The 23,601-nt window shown below is 39.8% G+C and overlaps 2 protein-coding genes across 5 annotated transcripts in view; one reads left to right on the top strand and one right to left on the bottom strand.

The window, feature by feature from the left end:
- MED12L (mediator complex subunit 12L) overlaps positions 1 to 1,609 on the top strand; it is a 324,770-nt gene extending 323,161 nt beyond the window's left edge. For all 4 annotated transcript variants that reach the window (XM_046002172.1, XM_046002171.1, XM_046002170.1 and 1 more), the window contains one exon: positions 1,017 to 1,609. In XM_046002172.1, coding sequence (XP_045858128.1) covers positions 1,017 to 1,069 — 53 coding nt within the window. In that variant the 3' untranslated portion in view covers positions 1,070 to 1,609. The remainder of the gene's footprint in view (positions 1 to 1,016) is intronic.
- Positions 1,610 to 4,877: 3,268 nt separating this feature from the next.
- The window catches only part of IGSF10 (immunoglobulin superfamily member 10), a 48,294-nt gene continuing 29,570 nt past the window's right edge, over positions 4,878 to 23,601 (bottom strand). The window contains exons 4-6 of the mRNA XM_046002168.1: positions 11,739 to 16,082; positions 10,327 to 11,227; positions 4,878 to 6,786 (exon numbers count right to left, since the gene is read on the bottom strand). Of these exons, the coding sequence (XP_045858124.1) occupies positions 4,878 to 6,786; positions 10,327 to 11,227; positions 11,739 to 16,082 (7,154 nt within the window). The remainder of the gene's footprint in view (positions 6,787 to 10,326; positions 11,228 to 11,738; positions 16,083 to 23,601) is intronic.

Genomic DNA, 23,601 nt, shown 5'->3' with positions numbered 1-23,601 from the left:
TCTGTCATTGATGGAGCACTTTCTGGGACCCAGGCACTCTGATTTTACATAGATTAATGTGCTTAATTGCTAAACTGCCCCATGAGCCAAGGTATTACTATTCCCATACCACAGATGAGGAAAAGCTAAAGAAAAGGGAGATTGACTCATCTGCCCAAGGTTATTCAGCTACAGGTAAGGGGCAGAGCTGGGACTTGAACTCAGATGGCCCCCTTCCGGAGCCTACCTCTTCACTACACTCTGCTCCCTGCTATTAGCAGTATGCCAACCTCTGCTGTTGAACCGCCCACTACACAACTCCAGAGGGCTCCTTTCGCTTCATAACCCGTGTGAATGGAGCCTCTGGATTGGAATAGTCCCACCAGAGTTGGGGAAGCAGTAGTTATTTCTAAGTCCCTGTCATTTTTTTGGTGCCTGCTCTTCTTTAGTTTTTCTGTTTGTGTGTGTGTGTGTGTGTGTGTTTGCACACATGTATATTTACCCATAGATAGGCACACACCTGAATCAGTGCACGTAGCCACTGTCGCACGTGTGGACACCCTTACACAGTTCCCTCTTACATATCTTATATGGCCATTTGTAGAAGATTACCCTATTTCATGCCACTTTTCTCACTTACTATAATGTGTGTGTTAAAGTCCAATCTCTGATCTGTTTTATAAATGTTTTGGGAACTTTCAGTATTTTACAATACTCAGAGCCCTTTCGTATGTTAGTATTGAGTTGTTTCTTAGTTGAGACACACAGGGTTTAGAGGGGCTGGTTACTGTCCACAGGCTTTGTGCTGGCTGGTGTAGAACTCTGACGGAGAGCCGGTGTGCCGTGGAGTGCATGCAGTTGTGCATGCAGTTACGGTGTTCGGACCTTCCCACCCAGGTCCCCGGGCTAGCGGGCACTCCTTGACCAGTCGGTCTGTTCTCCTATTGTTGAGGCTGGTTTGAAGAACAAGAGGGTAGCATCTATCTGTGGCATAATTTTGCATTTGCGATTTTATTTGAATTTATTTTTCCCATCAGGTAACCAGCCACAGCAAGGAGTGACTCCCTATGGGCATCCATCACACTTCTGAATCTGGAAGAGGACAAGACATAAAGTTTTATGTTTGCACTGGAATCAAATTTAATGCATCCGTCATCTCTGGAAATGTCCCTTTGTTCTTTCCTTTCCTTTGAAGTTTTCTTATATTTTGTGCTACATTTCTTATAGAGGAGGTATTTAAAACAAAAAGGAGGAAGTGTGGTTTGGGGTTTTTGGTTAAATTCAACTTTAAAGTAGGTATGAAAATGTGGATCATGTGGGCCTACTCCAGGAAGAGCGTGGTAGCCTATCTTTTGAAATTGGTGCTTTTTTTTGAATCTCACAGAAAGAATGAATTATGGTGGATTTAAAATATGTATGTATTCATTAATGATGAAGTTTGTTGTTTTCTTCTTCCCCCTAAACTGTGCTGGACCAAACTACTGATTTGAAAGGTGTGTCAGATCTTGACAGGAGAGTGACCCCTTTATTCTGCTTTCACCTTTGGTGGTGAAAAGGACATCTATTTGCATTGCTCTGATTTGAAATGTTTGTAATTTCATAAGCACTTTATAAACTTTGTTCTTATTTATGTAGGATTTTTCGTTGCTTTTGTTGTGGTCAAAAGGTGCTGAAACAGATTGTTGCTTAGTACTTAAACTTCTTAGACCAAGAACTTCAACCCAGGCTTCCAGGAGAGCCGCTCTCAGATATGTGGAAGCTTCTTAGAAGTAGCTGTACTCGAATTTGTTTTCAGTGGCGGGAGCATTGGCCAGAGTCTTTGTGAAGGTACAACATGTTAATTCTAAAGGCCTGAACGAACCACAGTGGGATTGTTCCAGCTATTTATTGCCAGATTTGGCAAAAATGACTCTTGGTTCTCCTGAACCTTATGCCAACTTGAGAAAAAACAATCCTGCTGCTGGCCTGAGATTCCACAGTGCTCAAACTTGACGTGGTTTCCAGAGAATCTGGCCCCCAAGTCCAGAAGGCTCTGGTTTTCATAAAGATGTATTTGCTGTTTATTTTGTATGGTAAGTATTTGCTATTTTGAATTTAATTATTAATGTTGGTGTCTTGGTTGTGTATTGCATATACTGTATTTATAAATTGGTGCAAAAAGCACAAGTAAATTATACATCAAATTTATTATAAAGAAATAGTAACTATTTTAACTTTGTTCAAGTATGTGGTAATTTGCTCCTATTAGAGTAAAAAATACAGTAAATTATTATCAGTTTGTGTAACTTAAGAGTATTCCATATAATATTTTTTTAGATTTAGATGCATAAAATTTTGAATGTGAAAATTGCAGGGCATTTTAAAACATGTGGGGGATATTTTCCCATGTTTTGTGTTAATTCATTTCCTTTTGCCATATGATTTTACATGTAATGTAGTTGAGCATACTGTGAATAGATTTGTCTATAATGAGCAAACCATGTAGAACTACTTTTTTAAAATGTAGCTAGTACGACTTTAGATCATTTCTTTTGCAAATCATTATATAAATAATTTATATCTTCCTAGGTGAGTTACTCATTGCAAAGTTTGACTCATGCAAACGACCTCAAATACATGTCCGCTTACTTTTGCTGTGGCAGCATCCATGTGAACTGCTTTGTACACTGTGAAATAGTTCCCTCCAGCCTGCTCATTTCATGTTTACTCTGGGCTGGAAAAGACTTTGCCAAAACATTAAAGACCATTCTTTTCACGAAATTAACATACTCTATCTGCTTTCAGAAGACAGATCTTTACTTTTCAGCTGGTTTTGTATATCAGGTTTTGTTTTTTTTTCTTTCCTCTTGAGAAGCCTACATAGAGTCCATGAAGTTATTTTTCTTCATAGGAATCTATCCGTATAATGATTGCCTTGGCAAAACAACCGAAATGTGAATGTTGTGCCTAGTGAGTAAGTTCTGTTACGTCCTGATTTCCTTTTCGAGAATGATTGGTATTTAAAATGCCAGTTTTCAGTTTGAACCATATATTTTTATAGTTCAGTATCGCAAACAGCAGTCATATTGTTTCAAGAATGAGTGTTATAATTGCATAGCATTCGTATGCACTTTATATTTTGCATAAGGTAGTGAAATTAATTTATTAATAATCATTTTGCACATGAAAGTGGTGGGGTACACTTTTGTTGTGTCCTTTTCTTTTCAGGTGACAAAGCTAAGTCATGGTAAGGCTCTGTAGTTCAGATTCTATGGAGAGTTGAGGAAAAACCTGGGACTGTCTTACCCCTGTGCATTATAAAGAAAACAATTGGAATTTTTAATCTAGTCTTTAGCATCTTTACTTCCACTGAATCCCACATCCTGAGAGGTTTCTTTCTTAGCCATTGCATTAATTCGCATTAAAATGATCACAAGGGAAAACCCTACCCTTTGACAGAACCTGGCAATTTGCTTTTTAAGATAGGAAATTATCCTAGGATAAGATGGAGACCTCCTTTCCACTTAAAAATAAGACTTTGAAATTGAATGTAGTTGGGCATCAGAATTCTTTAGACAGACCTGTTTACACTCTAGTCTCGTTCCTGCTAGCGTCTATTTGTCACTCTTACGTACTCCTTTTGGCCCAGAAGTGGAAGGAGGTCACCGTGAGAATGAGAGTCCTTTGACCCTTGTGGCCACAGGGTGCCAGCGTCTGTGATTGTGGCAGTCAGGTCACCTCTTAGGTGGAGCCAGCTGAAAGCACAACGAAGCAAGTCCCCCCTGTGTCTCAAAACCATCAGCAGGGCTAACTTGTTGTGTTTTGTGTGCTGAGATATCCGAGGAAGACCTATGGCATTTTTTTTTCCACTTTAGATAACTGGCAAATATTTGAATAAATTCTGGACAAATTACACTGGAACATCCCAGCCTCTGGAATTAGAAAAAAATGAATCATAATGTTCCCCAACTCAATTCACATTGGATTACAAAAAGCAACACTTCGTGTATGTTTGATCAAATTTTAAGTACAATGAAACTTCATTATATGTATTTATATATCAGATCTAGATTTTCCCATTTTCCTCTCCCATAAAGGATTATCATTTAATGAGATAACATATTGATAAAGCGATGGTTCCTCCTCAGAATATTTTCCTTATAAAGAGCTCCAAACAAGGATGCCTGTGCTTGATTTTGAAGTGAGGAAGTTTCACTGTATTTTTGAAGCCTAATTTTTAATGAGTTTATTTCAGTAATGAAGTCATCAACTCCCTTTTCACCTTTTATGACGTGTAGGTGTTAAGTTGCTTTTTACATGTATTTTAAATGCAGTTATTAAAACGTTTTTGCATTCCCCATCAATGAAAATTTTCCATGTACACAAAATAGAGAATCATAATCAAAACTGTTCAGTTTATTTTCTCTAGGTTTTACTAAAATATTTCTAAACCAGCCACAAAATATCTATACATCAAAATGGTAAATTTACAATCAGGACTGCAAATTTAATCTTTTCCATTGTCTCTCTTCTCAGTGCCATGCTTGTAACATTGATAGAAGGTAGACACTAGGCAACTGGTAGTGAAAGAAAAAAGTCCATTCTTTAATGAAGAATTGAGATACATTAGCCATTTGTTATTTTATGGTGGACAGTTTTACCTTAATGTTCATTGTTATTTGTTGGCAAAATAAAAGTGCCTTAAGTTAAAAGTTTGTTTGGAGATCAATTAATGAAATCACCATCAGTCATATTGCATTTATTTACAAGTCTTTTTTTTTTCTTTTGCATGTCCATTATAAATTTAATATTGTAAATGTACTCAAATTCATTTACATGCCTATGGCTGCCTTTGATTAAACTTCTTCCAAAAAATAAACTCTGTCCAGATGTTGACTTTGTTCAATTTTTATTTCAGGTCACATTACCTGAACATACGTTGTTGCATAATCACTACCAAGCGGATTCCTTGCTGTGCACTTGTAGATCCCAGAATCCGAGGTTTGGGGATTCTGAATGGTGAGGGTACCTTGGGGGTGAAAAGGCTTAAGTCCGTGAGTCGCCCCTTTAGTTGTCATTGAGAGCAAGGCATGGTCTGGCCGCTCCCATGTGATTTCTGGCTTGGGGACTCCCAGGGCCACACATCGGAGCCGGACGGCTGCTCCTATCCTCGTGAGAATGCTCCTGGGTAGGCGATTTGTAATTCGGGGTGGGTAGGCTACAACCATTACTGGAACAGTAATCAGTGCATGGCCAACGCTGTTTTGAGCCGTACAGACATAGTTTCCTCTGTCATAAGCAGTTGCTTCTTTAATGACTAAGGTGCCATTTTCATGCAGTATGTATTTTCCACTGCTTTGAGGCCTATCTATTATATAACCACTTGGTGTAGTCCATTTGGTATGTGGCTTAGGACTTCCATCAGACACACAGTGCAGTGATGGAGATTCTCCAGTGATACAGTAAACTGTTCCTAGTGCATAAGTAAGAATCACTGGCTTCTGGCCAATTTCTAACACAATTAATTTTTCAATGTAGCCTACTTTATTTCTTGCCGCACACCGGTATTTCCCTGCATGATCCCGAGTCGTTTTAGAAATGATAAAAGAACCATTGCTTGCTATCAGATACTGAGAAGTTTGTAGTTCATTGGGAAATCGGGTGCCATTTGGTAAAATCCAGATTATTTCAGGTGGTGGGTTTCCATCAACAGGACAATTCAATGCTGTGGACTTTCCAAGCTGGGCAACAATTTTTTCATTAAATGGATTTCTGAATGTTGGTCGTCTTAGCATTTCCATTACTTCTAACTGTACCACCAGCATGCTCTCTCCTCCTTCATTCCGAGCCACACAGGTAAAGTCTGCCGAATCTGAAAACCTCACATTCCTAATTTCCAAGGTTCCATTCTTATGGACTGTGATTCTGCTTCCATAGTATGGGGCTGTGAGGAAAATATTGTCCGGCATGATCCACATGACTTGAGGAGATGGTGTTCCTTCAGCCCTGCAGTCAAAATGTTTTTTGGAATGCCTCACGGCTGTAGCTTTGATGACCGTTCTGTTTGTATACAGACCGTTGATCAGTGGAGGTTTGGAGACAATATCCAGCTTGTACCTTTTGGTGTCATCCCCACTGGGATTTCGGGCCACACACACATACTCTCCAGAATCGAGCAATTTCACTTTGTTGATGGACAAAGACCCATTGGCATGGAATGTGTACCTATCCTTAGAGAATGAAATCATGTCGTGGGAAGGCAGCAACCAAAATATTTTTGGTTTGGGTTCACCGATGACCTCACAGTCAAGGACCACTGTGTCTCCAGCCTTGATTCTCGTGTTGGTCTTGTAACCCTGCCGGATCCGTGGGACATCTGTTACCACTGTTAGGTGCACCTTCATTTCATCCTTCCCCAGAGTGTTCTGGGCATAGCAAGTATAATCTCCTTCCTCTGCTATCCCAACTTTGTTGAAGTACAAAGTTCCATTGTCAAAAAGGGTATACCTCCTGGTCCTGCGGCCACTGTCATCGGCTTGCATTGCATTGTTTATCATCGTTCCATCAGGCAAACTCCAAGATATCTCCGGCACTGGGGAGCCGGAAGCCTCACAGTCAACTTGGAAATCTTTCCCATGAAATACTTGCTTTTTAAAATGTTGCTTGTGATCAATTTTAGCTGGTTTCAGTCGGAGGCTCACATGCATCAGTATCAGATCGTCCCCCATTTTGTTTCTGGCCACACACAAGTAGTCACCACCATCTTTTTCTGTTATTGAGCCAATAAACAAGGATCCATTTGGGTAGACATGGATACGGCTGCCCATTCTAAGGAGAGAAAAGACAGATTTGTGCAGCTCTTAGCAAGGGGTGAGGGGAGTTGTCCTTATTTACATAGGATTTGCTTTATGGACATTTTCTTAAACTGTTGGAATAAAATTAAAATCAGCACTAATTCACTGTCTTTTTTTTTTTTAAAGATTTTATTTATTTATTTGACAGAGATCACAAGTAGGGAGAGAGGCAGGCAGAGAGAGAGGAGGAAGCAGGCTCCCTGCCAAGCAGAGAGCCCGATGCGGGGCTCGATCCCAGGACCCTGGGATCATGACCTGAGCGAAAGGCAGAGGCTTTAACCCACTGAGCCACCCAGGCGCCCCTATTCACTGTCTCTTAAGCCATTTCCCGAGAGAGAAAATTAACAACAGTTAGACTTTAGTGAAATGGAACTCTTACAAGGGTGGTTTGGAAGATACAATGCGGAGAATGCTAGATATATTGGATGCCTTAGACACGGGACTTTCTTGACCATTTTATGTATCAAATGATTGCCTTGTGATATGTCCATAAAGAACTTCTGTGCAGACTTGGCTCAGAAAAGATGCCAGATTCTATTTTTTTAAAAAGTTAGTAACAAAATAATTAAGAGTTATTTGGTTGCAAAATAAGTTCTGCTTTGCTATGAAGAGAGGAGGTGCTATGAAGAGAGGAGCCTGCTGCCGCATCTGACCTTTGCGAGCAGGCTGTCAAGTGATTGGTCTCTGCGTTTTGTCCAGCTGTGTGCAGTACAGTTTTTCTCCCTCAAGTTATTACACAGCATGCTGTTACCACAGTGAGCCACCAGATGGCACATCTTTCCTGCTAAAACCAAATTTAGCCTTTCAGCAAGACCGGCGGAAATTGAATTGGTGCTAAAACCGGGATCAGTGTGGTACATTACAAAAGGTACTATTATTTTTAAATCTTTAAGTAGTTCCTCACTGTACAGCCAGGAATACTTGATTTAGAGAGCCTTAGTATTTAATATTTAGACACTTAAAAAGTTTTAGTAACACCTCAGGTCACAGGCTGGTTTCCGAGCTCCTCTTTTCACCTTTTCACCATGTTCTACTACCATCTGATATTCCTTCCTAATGCTTCTCAAAGTTAGGTGCATATGAAAATCATTTATGGAGCACCAAACGAGGCTCACCTCCAGAATTTGATTTAATTGGTGTGGAGTGTGGCCCTAGGCATTAGGAGTCTCAGTTTTCCAACGGTTGTCTTGTGCAGCCAAGTCTGAGAACCACTACTCTCAGTCTTGGCTCTCAAAAACAGTTCTCTGATCCCGGGCGTCAGTATCACATGGCGCCTGCCTCATTTAACATGCATGTTTCCTGGCTTCACTTTTCAGAGATTCTGATTCACTGGATCTGGCCAGGGATCTGGGAACCCACTGAGTAACAAATGTCCCAGGTGACTGTGACTCTTACAAACAATAAAGTTTGAGAACCAGTCTCAAATTTTAGCAGGCACTAAAATCACCTCGAAGGCTTTTAAGAACACAGATCGCTTATTAAAAGAGAATCGGTTTCTGATTCACCGAGTTCTCAGGCAACGCTAATGCTACTAGCAAGCGGACGGCATCCTTGGAAAACCACTGATTTAGAGTGACCTTGTCCCGCCCCCAATTCTGATGCATCTGGAGGTGGTAATATGTAAGAAGAGACTATAGCTGTTCCTTTTGATAAAGTGATGTTTTTCAGAGAAAATTTACTTTTCAAAATAGAGCATTCCCCAAGTAAGAGAAAGCATCTGTAGTCCTTCTAAATCAATGCTTCTCAGACTTTATGGAGCATGTGATTCATCCGGGTATCTTTTTAAAGTGCAGATTCTGAGGCAGCATGTCTGGGCTGGGACCTGAGCTGCTTTTGTAATAAGCTCTGAGGTTCTGAAGAGCGAGGTTCTGACGGAGAGGAAACCATTCTGTGCTGAAACAGGCCACATGTGTTGAAAGTGCTGGAGAAAGATGGGTGGTGTTCCGAGTCTGAGACTATTTAAAAACCCAGAAAAGGCTTTTTCATTCAGGTGACAAGTAGGCTTTAAGAAAGTGACAGGGTTTTGCTTAGTCTGGTCATGGTGGGGTATACTCTGATAAACATAGCCATGATGAATGTTTTTGCATTTGTAGAATCTAAAATTCAAACTTTAGAAGCTGTGAAATGGAAACAGCAAGGACTTTCTTTTTCTTGCAATAAATTGCCCCTTTTATTTGATATATATATATATATATATATATATATATATATATATATAAGCTTCTACATAAAGAATATTCTTGCCTTTTTGAGCTTAGTGGCAAAATAATAACTGAGGTGTTCAGTTGGCAAACAAGTTGAATTATAAAAGAAAAAAATGCCAGTACCTCTGGTGGGCCCATGGTAACACCTGTGATCTTTATTTATTTTTTGGGATTTATTGATTTTAGAGAGAGAGAACCTCAAACAGACTTCCTGCTGAGCAGAGAGCCTGGTGCAGGGCTTGATCCCATGACCCGAAGAACATGACCCAAGTAGAAGTCAAGAGCCAGCTGCTCCACTAACCAAGCCACCCAGGTGCCCCATCTGTGAACTTTATACACTCTGCTGCCTCTTCCACAATCTGAACACTATGTGTCCCATAAATACTTACCCAAGCAAAATATAAACAACCTACTTAATTTCTTTGCTGTTTTTATACCTGAAGGATCTGTTGAAATACCTGGTTAAGATTTATTTTGAGGGCACCTGGGTGGCTCAGTGGGTTAAAGCCTCTGCCTTCGGCTCAGGTCATGATCTCAGGGTCCTGGGATCGAGCCCCGCATCGGGCTCTTTGCTCAGCAGGGAGCCTGCTTTCCCCTCTCTCTCTGCTTACTGCTCTGCTAACTTGTGACTTCTCTCTCTGTCAAATAAATAAATTAAAAAAAAAAAGATTTATTCTGAAATACAAGTAGCGTGTTTTAGAACACTCTCCATACTTACTTTGGGTTAACTTTTTAAAAGAGTCCTTAAATTTTTTCATGCCTCTTGATAAAAATTTCCATGTTCCAAAACTGGCCTAACAGCCAGTAAGTGTTTTAGACCTTTTCCTTAACAACGTGAATTTTGAACTTACCTGTTATTCACATCACAGTTTTAATGCTTTCTATAGTTGCATTATGGTTTTTGCACAGGTAGTCGGAATTGTATTCAAAATTACACAGAATTTTGATTGCATTACAAAATTCCCTCCTCTTTTTGGACAGAGAATTTATAAAGACCTTTCTGTGGTTACCATTTTAAAACTGTCATAAGTATGAGAGCAAATGAGATTGTTAATCTGCTTTTAACTATTGTGTAAATTCAGTAAGAATTGAATAGCTGGCCCTTAGAGTTAAGCATGTAAGAAGCTTCATTTTTACATGTAACATTAACCTCAAAAGGATTAGGTCTCTTCAGAAAGAGTTACTTCTACGTGCAGAGTCTATGAGCTCTCTAAATCTGCTGTTGGCCTCACTGTATCACCTTTTCCATTTCAGAAATTGTACAGCGAAATAGATAAAGAAGATAATCTCAACACAAAGGTATGGTTTACCTGTGCCACTGGTCGACAACAGCCTTGGATGGTAGCCTCCAGATTATTTTGGGTTTGGGTTCCCCAATGGCTGAGCAGTTCAGTAGTAATTTGTCCCCAAAATTCACCTTAGTCCACCTCTGGGATGCAAATTCTATCCTGGGGATAGTTTCTTGCTTTTTCACTGTAAGAATTACCACTCTTCTCTCTGAGCCAGTGGAACTGGTAGCAATGCATTCATAAGTGCCCCTGTCTGAAGAGGCTACATTTCTTAGATAGAGAGTCCCATTTGCAAATAAAAACAACTTGGGATTTATAAACTGCAGTGGTTTCACTTCAGTGCCATCAGAGAGGACCCAGTGAACACTAGGCTGAGGAGTTCCTTTGGCAGTACAGGGCAATTTCAAACTTTCACCCCAAGTCCCTACAATGACTTGCCTCTTTTGTTCTAGAATAACAGGTGGGGCGGCGATGACTTGTATTTTGACCAGCAGTGAATCCTGGCCAGCTGAGTTGCTGGCCATGCATCTGTAAAAGCCCCGGTCATAAATGCTGAGATTGTGGATGACCAACGTTCCGTCAGATGTCACCAGGGCCTGCCCATTCCCTTCAGATGACTCGGAAACCACTGTTCGGTTTGCGAGAACCCAGGAAATTGTAGGACTTGGTCTACCTTCAGCTCTGCACTTCAGTTCCACAGTGCTTCCAGAGTGGACTGTGATCTCTCTGGTATGTCTGTCCAGGATCCTGGGGGGATAGGAAACCACGGATAACGTGACATAAAGGCGGTCGGTGCCAAGTGGATTGGATGCCGAGCACAGGTACTGTCCACGGTCCTGAATGTCCACCCTCTGTATGGCCAGGGTGCCATTAGACAGCACCTGGAATCTGCTATTCTGTTTCCTTTTAGATAAATCAAATCCTGATAAGAAGAAAGAAATTTGTAGTCAAAAGTCATCAGAGTTTAAATAGAACACTAATTGTTCAAGAGGAAGTCTCAAGAAGAAAGCTTTGGGGGTACTGTTAGGCTATTGAGAACAAATACATTTAAAATTAAAATTAGGACACTTAGTGGTAAGAGTGTTAAAATATTCCTAAAAGCTTTTTATTTCCATAATTTTAATTTAAAAAGCCATAATGGTTCAATACAGTGGCTCTTCTATTTTTCAAATCATATTTCCCTGTATCTGCTTTCAGAGCATTACAAAAAATGTTCTTAACATCTTTTAAAACCTTCTAATGAGCAAAAAAAGTTATGCAGCAAATGTCTAATGAGAATATCAATAGTTTCTGTATCCTGGAGAGATTTGAAACTGGTGTCGATTCTTTGGATGTGTAACCCTGAAACATAACACAATCTTTTCTTTGTTTTATGACTAAAGAAGACTAAGTGTAAAACAAACAAACAAACAAAAACAAACAGTGTCAGATACCTGATGTATCTGCCTGGACTCTAGTCCAGAGGATGGTGGGCAGGGGATTTCCAACAGCCTCACAAGGAAGAAAGGCATCTGAGTTAGCAGGAACAGTAAAACTTGCTGCTTTTCCTCCAACTATTCTGGGCCTTTCAAATATATTCCTAGACAAAGAATCAAAGGGAAGGTGTTCAGAGGTTGTTATTTTTTGAATTCGTGTCTTATCAAAGCCATTTTTCTTTGAAGTCTTCTTAATATCCCAATCTGAAGCATGAGTGATGTCCTCTGGCAAGCCCGGACTAGGCAATATGCTCACTATTGGCCTTTTGCCTTTTTCAGCAATTTCTGGGTATGACTTGTGCCAGAAGTGGTTTTCTGACCAGGGAGAGGAAGTCCGTTTAGAATTCTGTGGTTTAACTGTTAGTGGTGCTGGCATGGAAGTAGAATGAAACAGATTGGAGTAGATAAAGTGGGTGGTTCCTATTGTGACCTTGTCATTTGGGCGAACTTTGGGAGATGTTGCAACTTCTGCTGCTAATTGCTGTGGATTAGCATTATGCCTAGAGTGTTCACGTGGCTTGACCACTGTATTTGTCATCATCCTAAAAGCGGGAGTTGCCATGTTGTCTGTGACAGCACTTTGATTATTCAAGGGATGGGAGGTGGGAATTGTCATTGGAGCAGCACTACTGCTCAGGAATGGTGGCATGGTTGAGTGTCTAATGCTTGTGTTCCTAGTTGTGGTGCTCTGGTGTAGTTTGCTGGACAAAGTGATTTCAGAAACAATTTTGCTCTTCAAAGTCTGAGTATTCTCTTGGGGTCGTTCTTCAATGACGTCTGTCAGACTAAGCGTTCTTAGATAAAGATCCATTGTACTTGAAATTCCTATCATGTTTTCTAAGGGAGGCATTGTTGATGTTTCAGCTGCAGTTAGATCAGGAGGTGTCATAGTAGTGGATACAGTGAAGCCGGAACTCCGACTGGGAGAGGAGTGTGGGTCATTCCTGTTCCTCTGAGGCTCCTTTTTTCTTTGTATGTTTCGTGTGCTGGGTCTGGCTATTTGGGTTTTACTGATAATGACTGATGCAGGGGCAGTAGGAGGTACAGTCAGCCGGACTGTCTGCTTAGATATGAAATTGGTACTTGATTCTTTGCTTGAGATACTAGGAGGTGTAAGGTAAACTGGTGGAAAGAGCAGCTTCTTCATTGTTGGGAGACTCATAGGACTGTGTGTTTCAGTGATATTTTGGTGAGTTGTAGCTGATGTTATAGATGGAATTTGCATCACACTTGCCGAGAGTGTTGTGAAATGGAAAGGGAAAACTTTATCCGTGGGTAAAGCAGGAGATATTTTACTAAGCACTGTGGCTGTGTTTTTTGGTGAGCTAAATTGATGCTGATTCTTTAACCTCTCTTTTTGGACATGGTTATTTACAAAGATCTGATGCCAGGGAATTTTCCTTCTTAAAAATCTTGTAATGGCTGTAGTAATAGACATAGATGGCTTGGTGGTGGGATCTGGAAGTGGTGATATAATCATTGACTCCCTTTTAAGTTCTCTGGTATTAGACACACTCGGGTAATCATTATTTGGAATAGGAGTTTTTTCCTCAGGTAAGGAGTTGGGGGCATGAGTCATAACTGCATCAGTTGGGGTCACTTGTGTACTTTCAGCACTGAAATATTTTATTGTGGGTATTGTTTTCTCAGTATTTACATTTGGTTTGTTCTCAAATAGTAATGATGGATTGTGGGCTAGAATAGTAGACTCTTCTTCTGTGACTTTGGCAATTTCAGCTTTGGTGAGCATGATGGGGGAAGAACTTGGAAAAGACAATGTTGCTGCAGCAGGGGTGAGCCTTTCCCTGGGAGAACAGGATGGGCACACCACATTGACCTCTGTGGCTGAAAATGCAGTAGTGCTTTCTTCAGATGAAACTCTGAATGTTGGTCTCACAAAGCCATATCTATCCTGTCGAAGAACTGGAGTTCTATATGGGCTGATAATTCGACCCCTACCCCAAATTTTCCTCCGTCTTCCAAAGCGCCTGGATGTTAGTGGGATGTTAATTGTACTATTTCTTGGAATCTGTGACTGAGAATGAGCAGCAGTGTATGGGCCTGACGGTATCTCTGAGGTGTTAAGCTTTTGAATGATGTATGGATAGAAGTGATTGCTCCTGGTGTCACTGACTCCTGTTACAGATGTCTGATGACTATTTGTGGTATTTACTGACCCTAAGAATATATCAGCTTTGCTGTTAGCACTACTCAGCATTTTGATATTGACATCTTTGCTTATAGTCCCCATTGCTTTTGGGAGTGTACTTTGTAAATGCTCTTTTTTCTTCCCAGTGTTGTCAGCTTCCTGAAATTGTGTTGCTTCAGGTAATAGAGGAAAGATAGTGGAGAAATTTTCATTGGTTAGGCCTCGCATTTTGCTTAATAAGGTTGGGTTTATATTCTTTGACATGGTTGTAGTTTTAATAGGAGATGGTTTGAAATCTATTGGTTTTTCAGGTGGTAGGATTTGTGGACCCACAATTGGAGAGACTTCAGTGACAGCACTTATATTTGTCACAGAGCTATCAGGTATTTTTCTGGAATTGGCAATCCCTGTCCTTGCCAGAACACTAGGAGCCTTAGTTGCCAGGACCACCAGTTCCTCATCTGGAGGGAGCATGCCTGAAGAGTCTATTTTCTCACCAGGTATATTCAGGAGTGGGGTGGCCACTGGAGGGTGTCCTGTTGTAGTATGTTCTTGCTTCTCTGGCATAGTATTCTTTTTAGCTTTTTCTAAAAGTGCTGCCCAGTGCCGTGGGTCAATTCTCCGAGCAGAGGAAGAGAAGGGTGTCCTATGCTCTCTAAAACGTCGATTTAGTGAATCTCCTCGCCGCCGGTGTATTGACTCACGATAGTTATGCTTTTTACTTGTGCTCAAGACTTGTTTTCCAGTCTCAACTCCCACTGGAGCAGAAGTAGGGAGTTGCACAGCTGGTGGGTCCTTAAGGTGGGCAGTGGGAATGGGCTCATCAAATCCAGATCCATCTTTTTCTACATTAAGCTCTACTGGCCTTTGCCCTTTTGTGTTGACTGAAACTTGGTTAATCAAAAAGTCAACCCCTGATGGGTTGGCTGCTACACAGCAATAATAACCCTGGTTTTTTGGGGTGATCTGTAATATTCTTAGTGTGCCATTGTTCAGAATTTGCTTGTCTCTGGAGGACTGATAAAGCACAGTGTTTCCTGGAAGAACCCAGCTAACAGAGGCATCTGGGATGCCAGAAGAATGACAGGGAAGTTCAAGTATTTCACCAGTGAAAACTGTATAATGAGCCCCATTTTCATGATGGGCTTCTACGGAGGGCTCTACTACAGTGATTCTGTAGGTGAGGATATCTGCGTCATCATAATTGGTGCTTATGCAGTGGTATACGCCTGTGTCAGAACTATCAGCCATCTGGAGTTCTAGTTTTCCACTTTTGTCTATTAGGATTCGTCCATCTTCACTAACATATGGGGCTCTCACTTTACTCCCATCAGCCAGAAGCCACTCCAAATGTGGGGTAGGGTCTCCTTGGCCTGGGCATTCTAGGCTAGTGGTACCACCAATCAAAACAGTGCGTTCCAGCTTAGTATTGTTATCTCTGGAAATCATGGTCCATTTATGCCTCACTGGCCTGGTTTCTGCCCTTGGTAAAGTGACGTGAACATCACTGCAGTACTGGATATGCAGTGTACTGAGTGTGGCGGCAGTTCTGTTCAGCTGCAGGGAGATTTGGTCTTGCATTAACCAATGGGGATCTATTGTGAGATCAGCCTCTATGTCAGTAAAGATGTCTTCAGGTTTAGGAGCCACCTGTTTATACTTGTAGTAGCGTTGTGGTGTTTCAGTGAGCAAGTGGCTCCTTTCTAGAATCAGAGGAGAATCACTGTACAAAGCCAACACTTGCCATACTTGCTGAATGTGATTGTTATCTATGTTACACACCAGAAATGTTGAAAATGATGTATTTAGGATGATAGAATTGTTTTCTTCAGTGAATGCAATGGATGGTGTCTTTGAGGGCTTTTGGATACTGCAGACCATGTTAGCTTCATTTCCAAACTGATCTGTCATATTCAAAGTGAGGGAGCCAAAGGGTGCCATGAAATCTTGGGGAGAGATAGACACAGGACTGCTGTCTTCCAGAAGAGTCAGGTTCTTTAATTTCAGGGATGGGTCAATGGTTGGCTTGGCACACAGGAAAGCTGCAGCTGGGACCATAGCTAAGGGCGTGCCCTTAGAGATCCTGGGGTTCATGCAAAGTGGACACTGTTGAGGACTGGAAGGACTTCTGTCTTTTTTGCATTTTATTATATCTAGGAAAAATGACAATTGAATTATTGCCAGCTGTGGCCTCTTTACATTTGAACATTTTAAAGAAATAGCTTTTGCTAAAATTTGAAAGAACAATTTGGAAATGTAGTGTTTAATAGAAAGTTTCCTACGTTTTTGTCTTTAGGTTGATTTCTAAACAAATATTGTCTGTTCACCCTGCCCACAGTATTATCTTTGTGGTCACAAGGATTTTTGTCTGTCTTGTTGATTGCTTTATTTCCCATACATAGAAAGTGCCTGATATATATGTGGTACTCAGAAAATATTAGCTTAAAGAATAATTTCCTTATATAGGGAAATGAAATATATGCTTATGTTTCTCACTTTTTACTAAGAGTAGTTTGGTTCTATTTCCTCATTTTAATGTTTTAAGGGTCATGGGGCGCCTGGGTGGCTCAGTGGGTTAAGGGTCATAGAATTTCATTTTCCTTTAAAAGATTAAATATTTCATCGAATTCACAAACAGGTTAAGAAAAGTTAATACCTATTCTCCTCAAACTATTCCAAAGAACAGAAGAGGAAGGTAAGCTTCCAAACACATTCTATGAGGCCAGTGTTACCCTGGTACCAAAACCAGACAAAGACATTACAAAACAAGATAACTACAGGCCAACATCCTTGATAAATATGCAGGTAAAAATCCTCAACAAAATATTAGCAAACTGCATTTAACAATACCTTAAAAGGACCATCACCATGATCAAATGGGATTTATTCTGGGGACACAAGGATGGTTCAATATTCACAAATGAATCAGCATGATAAACTACATCAACAAAACAAAGGGTTAAAATCATATGACTATCTCAACAGATAAATAAAAAACATTTGACAGAATTCAACATCTGTTCATCATAAAAACTATCAACAAAGTGGGTTTAGAGGAAACCTACTTCAACAGAATAAAAGCCAAATATGACAAACCCACAGCTAACATCATCTCGGTGAAAAACCGAGAACTCTCCTCTAAGATCAGGAACAGGGTGTCAATTCTCACCACGTTTGTTCAACATAGTACTCTTCAGAAGTCCTACTTGCAGCAGTTGGACAAGAAAAAGAAAGAAAAGGCATCCAGATCGATATGGAAGAACAAAAACTGACACTGTTTGCAGATGACATGACACGGGCACAAATATAGACACATAGGTCAATGGAACAGAATGGAGAGTTCAGAAATAAACTTATACTTATTAATCATCACCTATGTTATGATTAATCTGTAACAAAGGAGGCCAGAATTTTTTAAAAAGTTTAAAAACAAACAAACAAACAAACAAACAAACAAAAAAAAAAAACAAAGGAGGCCAGAATATACAATGGGGAAAAGAAGACTCTTCAATAAATGGTGCTATCAGAATTGGATAGCTACATGCGAAAGAATGGAACTGGACCACTTTCTTACATCATGCACAAAAATAAACTCGAAATGGGTTAAAGACCTAAATGTGAGACCTAAAATCGTAAACATTCTGGAAGAGAGCACAAGCACTAAGGCATCTGACAGTGACCACAGAAACCCTTTTCTACATATGTCTCCTTGGGCAAGGAAAACAAAAGCAAAAATAAACTATTAGGAGTGCACCAAAACAAAAAGCTTTTGCCCAGTGAAGGAAATCATCAACAAAAAGGCAACCTACTGAAAGAAGTTATTTGCAAATGATATATCCAATAACTAGTTAATATCCATACTATATAAAGGACTTCTACAACTGAACATCAAAAAACAAAAACCCCAAATAATTTGATTTAAAAGTGGGCATAGACCATGAATAGACACTTTTTTTTTCAAAGAAGACAAACAAATGGCCAACAGACACATGAAAAGATGCTCAGCATCACTCGTCATCAGGGAAATGCAAGTCAAAACCACAATGCAAGATCATCTTACACCTATCAGATGGCTAAAATAAAAAAGATAAGAAATAACAAGTGTTGGCAAGGATATGGAGAAAAAGGAACCCTCATGCACTCTTGGTGGGAACGCAAACTGGTGCAGCCACCGTGGAAAACAGTATGGAGGTTCCTCAAAAAATTAAACAATTACCATGTGATGTAATAATTGCACTACTGGGTATTTGCCCAAAGAATACAAAAATACTAATCTGAAAAGATACATGCACCCTCATGTTTATTGCAGCATCACTTACAATAACCAAGATTTGGAAGAAACCCAAGTATCAATAGAGGAATGGGTAAGGAAGATGTGGTATTTATATAAATTGGAATATTAGCCACACACACACACAAAGGAGGAGATTGTGCCATTTGTGACAACAGGGATGGCCTCCAAACCCTGCAGTATGTACTCCAGTATGACAGGTGGTGCTACATACATCTGGCTCAGCATTCTTTGGTAAACTTTAAAATCTAAACCCATGCAGAGAAGATATCTGGCAAGCCTGAAAACCTTTGAGTACTTGTAAGAAGCTCTTCTTAGTCATCCACTTCCCAACCAGTCATAACCCTTAACCTGCTCATCAGTACCCTGAGTTCAGACCCTGACAAAGCAAAGAACATGGCAGACTTCTGGCTTAATTGAAACATCAATTATACTCACATCTTGGTATGCTTACTATTGCTAGCACCTAGACACAGAGTTAGCAGAGTTAGTTAAAATACCTGAACATCAGGTATTTTACATCAGATGAAGATCTTATCATGTCACTTTCATTTCCTCCATCAGTCTTTTAGTCATTCAGACATGCTTCCCATTCCTCAACCTGCCATGCCTTATTAGATGCTGGAATGTGCTCTTCCTTCCACTTCCCATCATTAGCCATCTGACACACCCTCTTCCATCAATGTCTAACTGCATACATCCTTCAGGAACCAGTCACAACACCACTTCTGGGTGGGCTTTCTGTTTTATGTTCCCCTTATATCTTTCACTTCTCGTATCCTACTCCTTACCCATCCACTATTAGAATGACCTGTCTAGTTACTGTATATCCCCAGCCCCAGCCAATGGATGCTCATAAAAGTTTGGAGGGAGGGATGAAGGTGGGCAGGAGGGCGTAATTCTAAGGTCACATTTTTGCCACATTTTAACTTATAACTTGAGGTGTGTCTTAAAATTGAAGGTGTTTTATAATACCAGCTGACCAGCTATCAGTCTTGCTATGGCTTCTGCTACCGCAGAGAGAACACTATCTTAGCTATTTACGTTGTTTTCTCTTTAACTGAGTTACATGCACTCTTGGTACTACATATATTAAGTTTGCCACTTAAAATGTTTTTATTAAAGGGCACTTGGGTGGTTCAGTTGGTTAGGTGTTCAGCTCTTGGTTTCAGCTCAAGTCCTGATCTCAGGGTCATGAGATCAAGTCCTGCTTCAGGATCTTTGCTCAACACAGAGCCTAATTGAGATTCTCTCCCTCTTCCCCTCCCCTGGCTCTCTCTCTCTCTCTAAAATAAAATTGTTAGAAAATAAAAATAAAATGTTTGTATTAAGATTACACTATGCTTTGGCACTAAAACAAGAAGTTATCAGGTGGGTAGAAAGACTGAAAACAGAAAAGATAGACATAAATTTAATATTAGTAAAGCCAATGTTTTTCAAAGAAATAGCCACAAATCCTTATTTTATAGAGAAACAAGACAACAATCTTTGTGAAACCTAAGCAGCCAAGATACCCACAAGTAGATGAAGCTGTGTTATGCTGGACTACTGAAATAGGTGCAAAAGGATTGCCTAACACATTCCATCTGAGGCAACTGAAGACATGAGGAACTGTCACATCTCTTGGAATGGGTGGAAAAAAATGTCCACGTTGACATGACTCATTCACGATTCTTGTAGGATTATCATTAAGGTATTTTGGTCAAAAGGAAAACATGTAATTATTTAAACATGACTGAAAGATGTTAGCCCTAATGGGTTTCACTAATTATATGTGTGTGTTTATGTGTATACACACACACACACACACACTATATATATATATATATATATATATATAAATGCATAAACAGGTTGCAGACATATTAAGATTATATAGGTGGGTGATGGACTCCTTTGTATTCACCATCAAAATGGCTAATTGGGTACCCATTGTGTTCTAGGCATATTCTAGGAGCCACATATAAATAAATCTGACATAGAATAGGAAAGGCAAAAGATTTTAATACTAATAAATACAATAAAATGTGGTTCATTCAAGAATGGAATTGTGGGTAAACCAAAAGTGGTGAAATGATGATAGGTGGCCCTTGAACAACAGAGGTTTGAACTGTGTGGGTCCATTTATATATGAATTTCTTCAATAAATATACTGGAAAATTTTTTTGGAGATTTGTAAGAATTTGAAAACCTTACAGAAAAACTACATAACCTAGAAATATTAAAGTATGTCATGAATGCATAAAATGTGCACAAATCCATTATAAAAAGTTAAAATTTATCAAAAATTGCACACATTAAATCCATTATTAAAAAAGTTAAAAAAAATTTTTTTAAGTATTTATTTGAGCAGAGAGCCTGATGTGGGGCTCGATCCCAGGACTCTGGGATCATGACCTGAGCTGAAGGCAGAGGCTTTAACCCACTGAGCCATCCAGGTGCCCCCCAAAGTTAAAATTTATCAAAACTTATATGCACCCTTGAAGAAGTATGTCAAAGAAAGCATATGCAAAGCTACAATATTAAATTGTAACTGCCTAAAATTAACTATAGTACATACCGTACTAGTATAATTTTGCTATTGAGATAAGCTCAAGTATTGTGAGTATCCATTTAAAAATGCTATGTGACACTAATCCACTCTGTGAGAGTAATTCATCTCTCCAGTAAATTGCGTACTGCAGTAAAACGTGATCTCCATGGTTCTCATGTATTTTTCCATCATGTGTAGTGCAGTATCACAAACCTTGAATAATACCATGGGGCCCAGAGCACCTCTAGTGATGCTGGAAGTGCTCCCAAGAAGCAGAGAAAAGTTATGACATTACAAGAAAAAGTTAATAGGTTTGCAGCTTCAGTTACCTGCCACTTTAACATCAATGAATCCAACATAAGGGCCTTTGCAAGAAAAGAAAAGGAAATTCCTGAAACTGTCAGTGCAGCTATACCAGCAGGTATGAAAACCTTGCACTTTTTGTAAAATGCCTTTTTATCTTCTGTTGAAAAATACAGCTTTTATGTGGGTACAGGATTGCTAAAGAATGGCATCTCTGTAGACACTCATATGATTCAAGAGAAAAGCAAAGTCATTATAGGAAACTTAGAGCAAAAGAAAGGAGAAGGATCTAAACCTGGAGAATTAAATGCCAGCAAAGGATGGTTTGATAATTTTAGAAAGAGATTTGGTTTAAAATATATCAAGATAACAGGAGAAGCAGCTTCCACCATCCAAGAGGGAGCAGATGAGTTTCCAGACACCATCACAAAAATCGTTGAAGAGAAATGATATCTGCCTGAAAAAGTTTTTTTTTTGTTTGTTTGTTTTTGTTTATTTACAGCATAACAGTGTTCATTGTTTTGGCATCACACCCAGTGCTCCATGCAGTACGTGCCCTCCCTAATACCCACCACCTGGTTCCTCAACCTCCCCCCCCCCCCCCCCGCCCTTCAAAACCCTCAGGTTGTTTTTCAGAGTCCATAGTCTCTCATGGTTCATCTCCCCTTCCAGTTTCCCTCAACTCCCTCTCCTCTTCATCTCCCCATGTCCTCCATGTTATTTGTTTAATGTAGATGAAAGTGGCCTATTCCGGGGGGGGAGGGGCACAAAAGACATTTATTAGTAAGGAAGAGAAGGAAGCACTTGGAATAAGGTAGGGAGGGATCGGCTCACTTTACTGTTGTATGCAAATGTAGCTGGGTTCATCCTTAGGACTTCCCTTATCTCTAATGCTGCTAACCCCCAAGCTTTGAAGGGAAGTGATAAACACTAGTTGCCTGTCTTTTGGTTGTACAGCAAAAGAGCCTGGATGAGGAGAATATTTTTTCTAAATTGGTTCCATTGATTCTTTGTTCCTGAAGCCAGGAAATACCTTGCCAGTAAGGGACTGCTTTGTAAAGTTCTTTTAATGTTGAGCAATACCCCTAGCCACCCAGAATGCTATGCGTTCAACACCAAAAGCATCAAAGTGGCTTGCTTGCCCCCAAATATATTTCTAATTCATTCTCTAATTCAGGAGGTCCTAAGGGGATCGTTAAGGCATATTAAACATAATATTCTATGGAAAGGATTAGTAATTCTATGGAAGAGAACCCCTGATATAACATCATGAAAATCTAGAATGATTACACCATCGAAGATGCCATTGTTGTTTTGGGAAAAGCCATGGAAACCATCAAGTCTGAAATGGTAAATTCCTACTGGAGAAAACCATGTCCAGATAGATGGTGTGCATGGCTTCAAAAGATTTACCCCAGAGCTTATCAAGGAAATCATGAAAGACTGTAGGTATGGAAAAAAGAGAAAAAAATAAAAGCACAAGGGGGTGGGGGAGTGGTTCAGGGACGTGATGGTGAAGGGCTTCAAGATAATGGATTTTGGAGAAATTCAAAAGCTAATAGACACCACACCAGGGAGATTAACAGAAGATGACTTGGTAGAGAGTAATGCTTCCAAACCAGTGCCTAATGATGAGGGAGAAGACTCAGAAAAAGCAGTGCCAAAAACCAAACTGACCTTTGACAGCCTGCCAGAAGGGTTCCTATTAATTCAAGACTGCTTTTGACCTGCTTTAAGACATTGACCCTTCTTTACTATGGGCACTGAAACTAAAGCAAATGGTGGAAGAAAGATTGGTCCTATATAGAAACATTTTTTAGAAAAATAACAGCAAAAAGTCTGAGAGAAATGACGAGGTATTACTGTGAAGTTACACCGAGTATACATGCCTCTCCTGCTTCCCCTCCCACCTCCTCTGCTTTTTTGGACAGCAAGACCAATGCCTCCTTGATGAGGGGATGATGATGATGGGGATGAAGACCTAATGATATCCCACTCCCTCATAATGAACAGTAAGTAGTTACAATGCTGTAGAGTTAATAAACTTATCTATTGTGCATGTTTTGTGTGAAAACCCAATAATGGTATAGTAAGAACTGTGTGAGCTGCTTTTGTACTAGTGACTCAGTTTTCATTATGTAGAATATCAGTGCAAGACTTGTATGGAAGTGGACAGCATTTCCTTACATAGGCATGCCGTGAGTCATATTTCACATAAAATTAATGTGTTAGCTTACTTACTGTCTTATAACTTTTCTTTCAAAGAATTACATTGGCATACATATGCCTTTCTCTTACAATTGGAGAAGCTGCATTATCAGCCTATCAACACAGGTAAGGGGTTTGAAAAAATGTTTCCAATCTTGTATTATGAATAAGACTAACACTGTGTACCATAGAAGTTTTATAATGATACATTCCTTAGTGTATAGGCTAGGCTACCATAAAACAATCATATTGTTGCTTCATTATCAACGCATGGATATGAAATAAAGGTGAATTTCTTTTTGACATTGTCTTTTCATTTTTGATGTCTAGCATTAGT

Source organism: Meles meles, chromosome 4 (genome assembly GCF_922984935.1).
Source record: "Meles meles chromosome 4, mMelMel3.1 paternal haplotype, whole genome shotgun sequence".
In the NCBI taxonomy this organism is placed as follows: domain Eukaryota; kingdom Metazoa; phylum Chordata; class Mammalia; order Carnivora; family Mustelidae; genus Meles; species Meles meles.
Note: the sequence above shows the minus strand (reverse complement) of the source record. Positions and strands in the feature narration are given on the sequence as shown.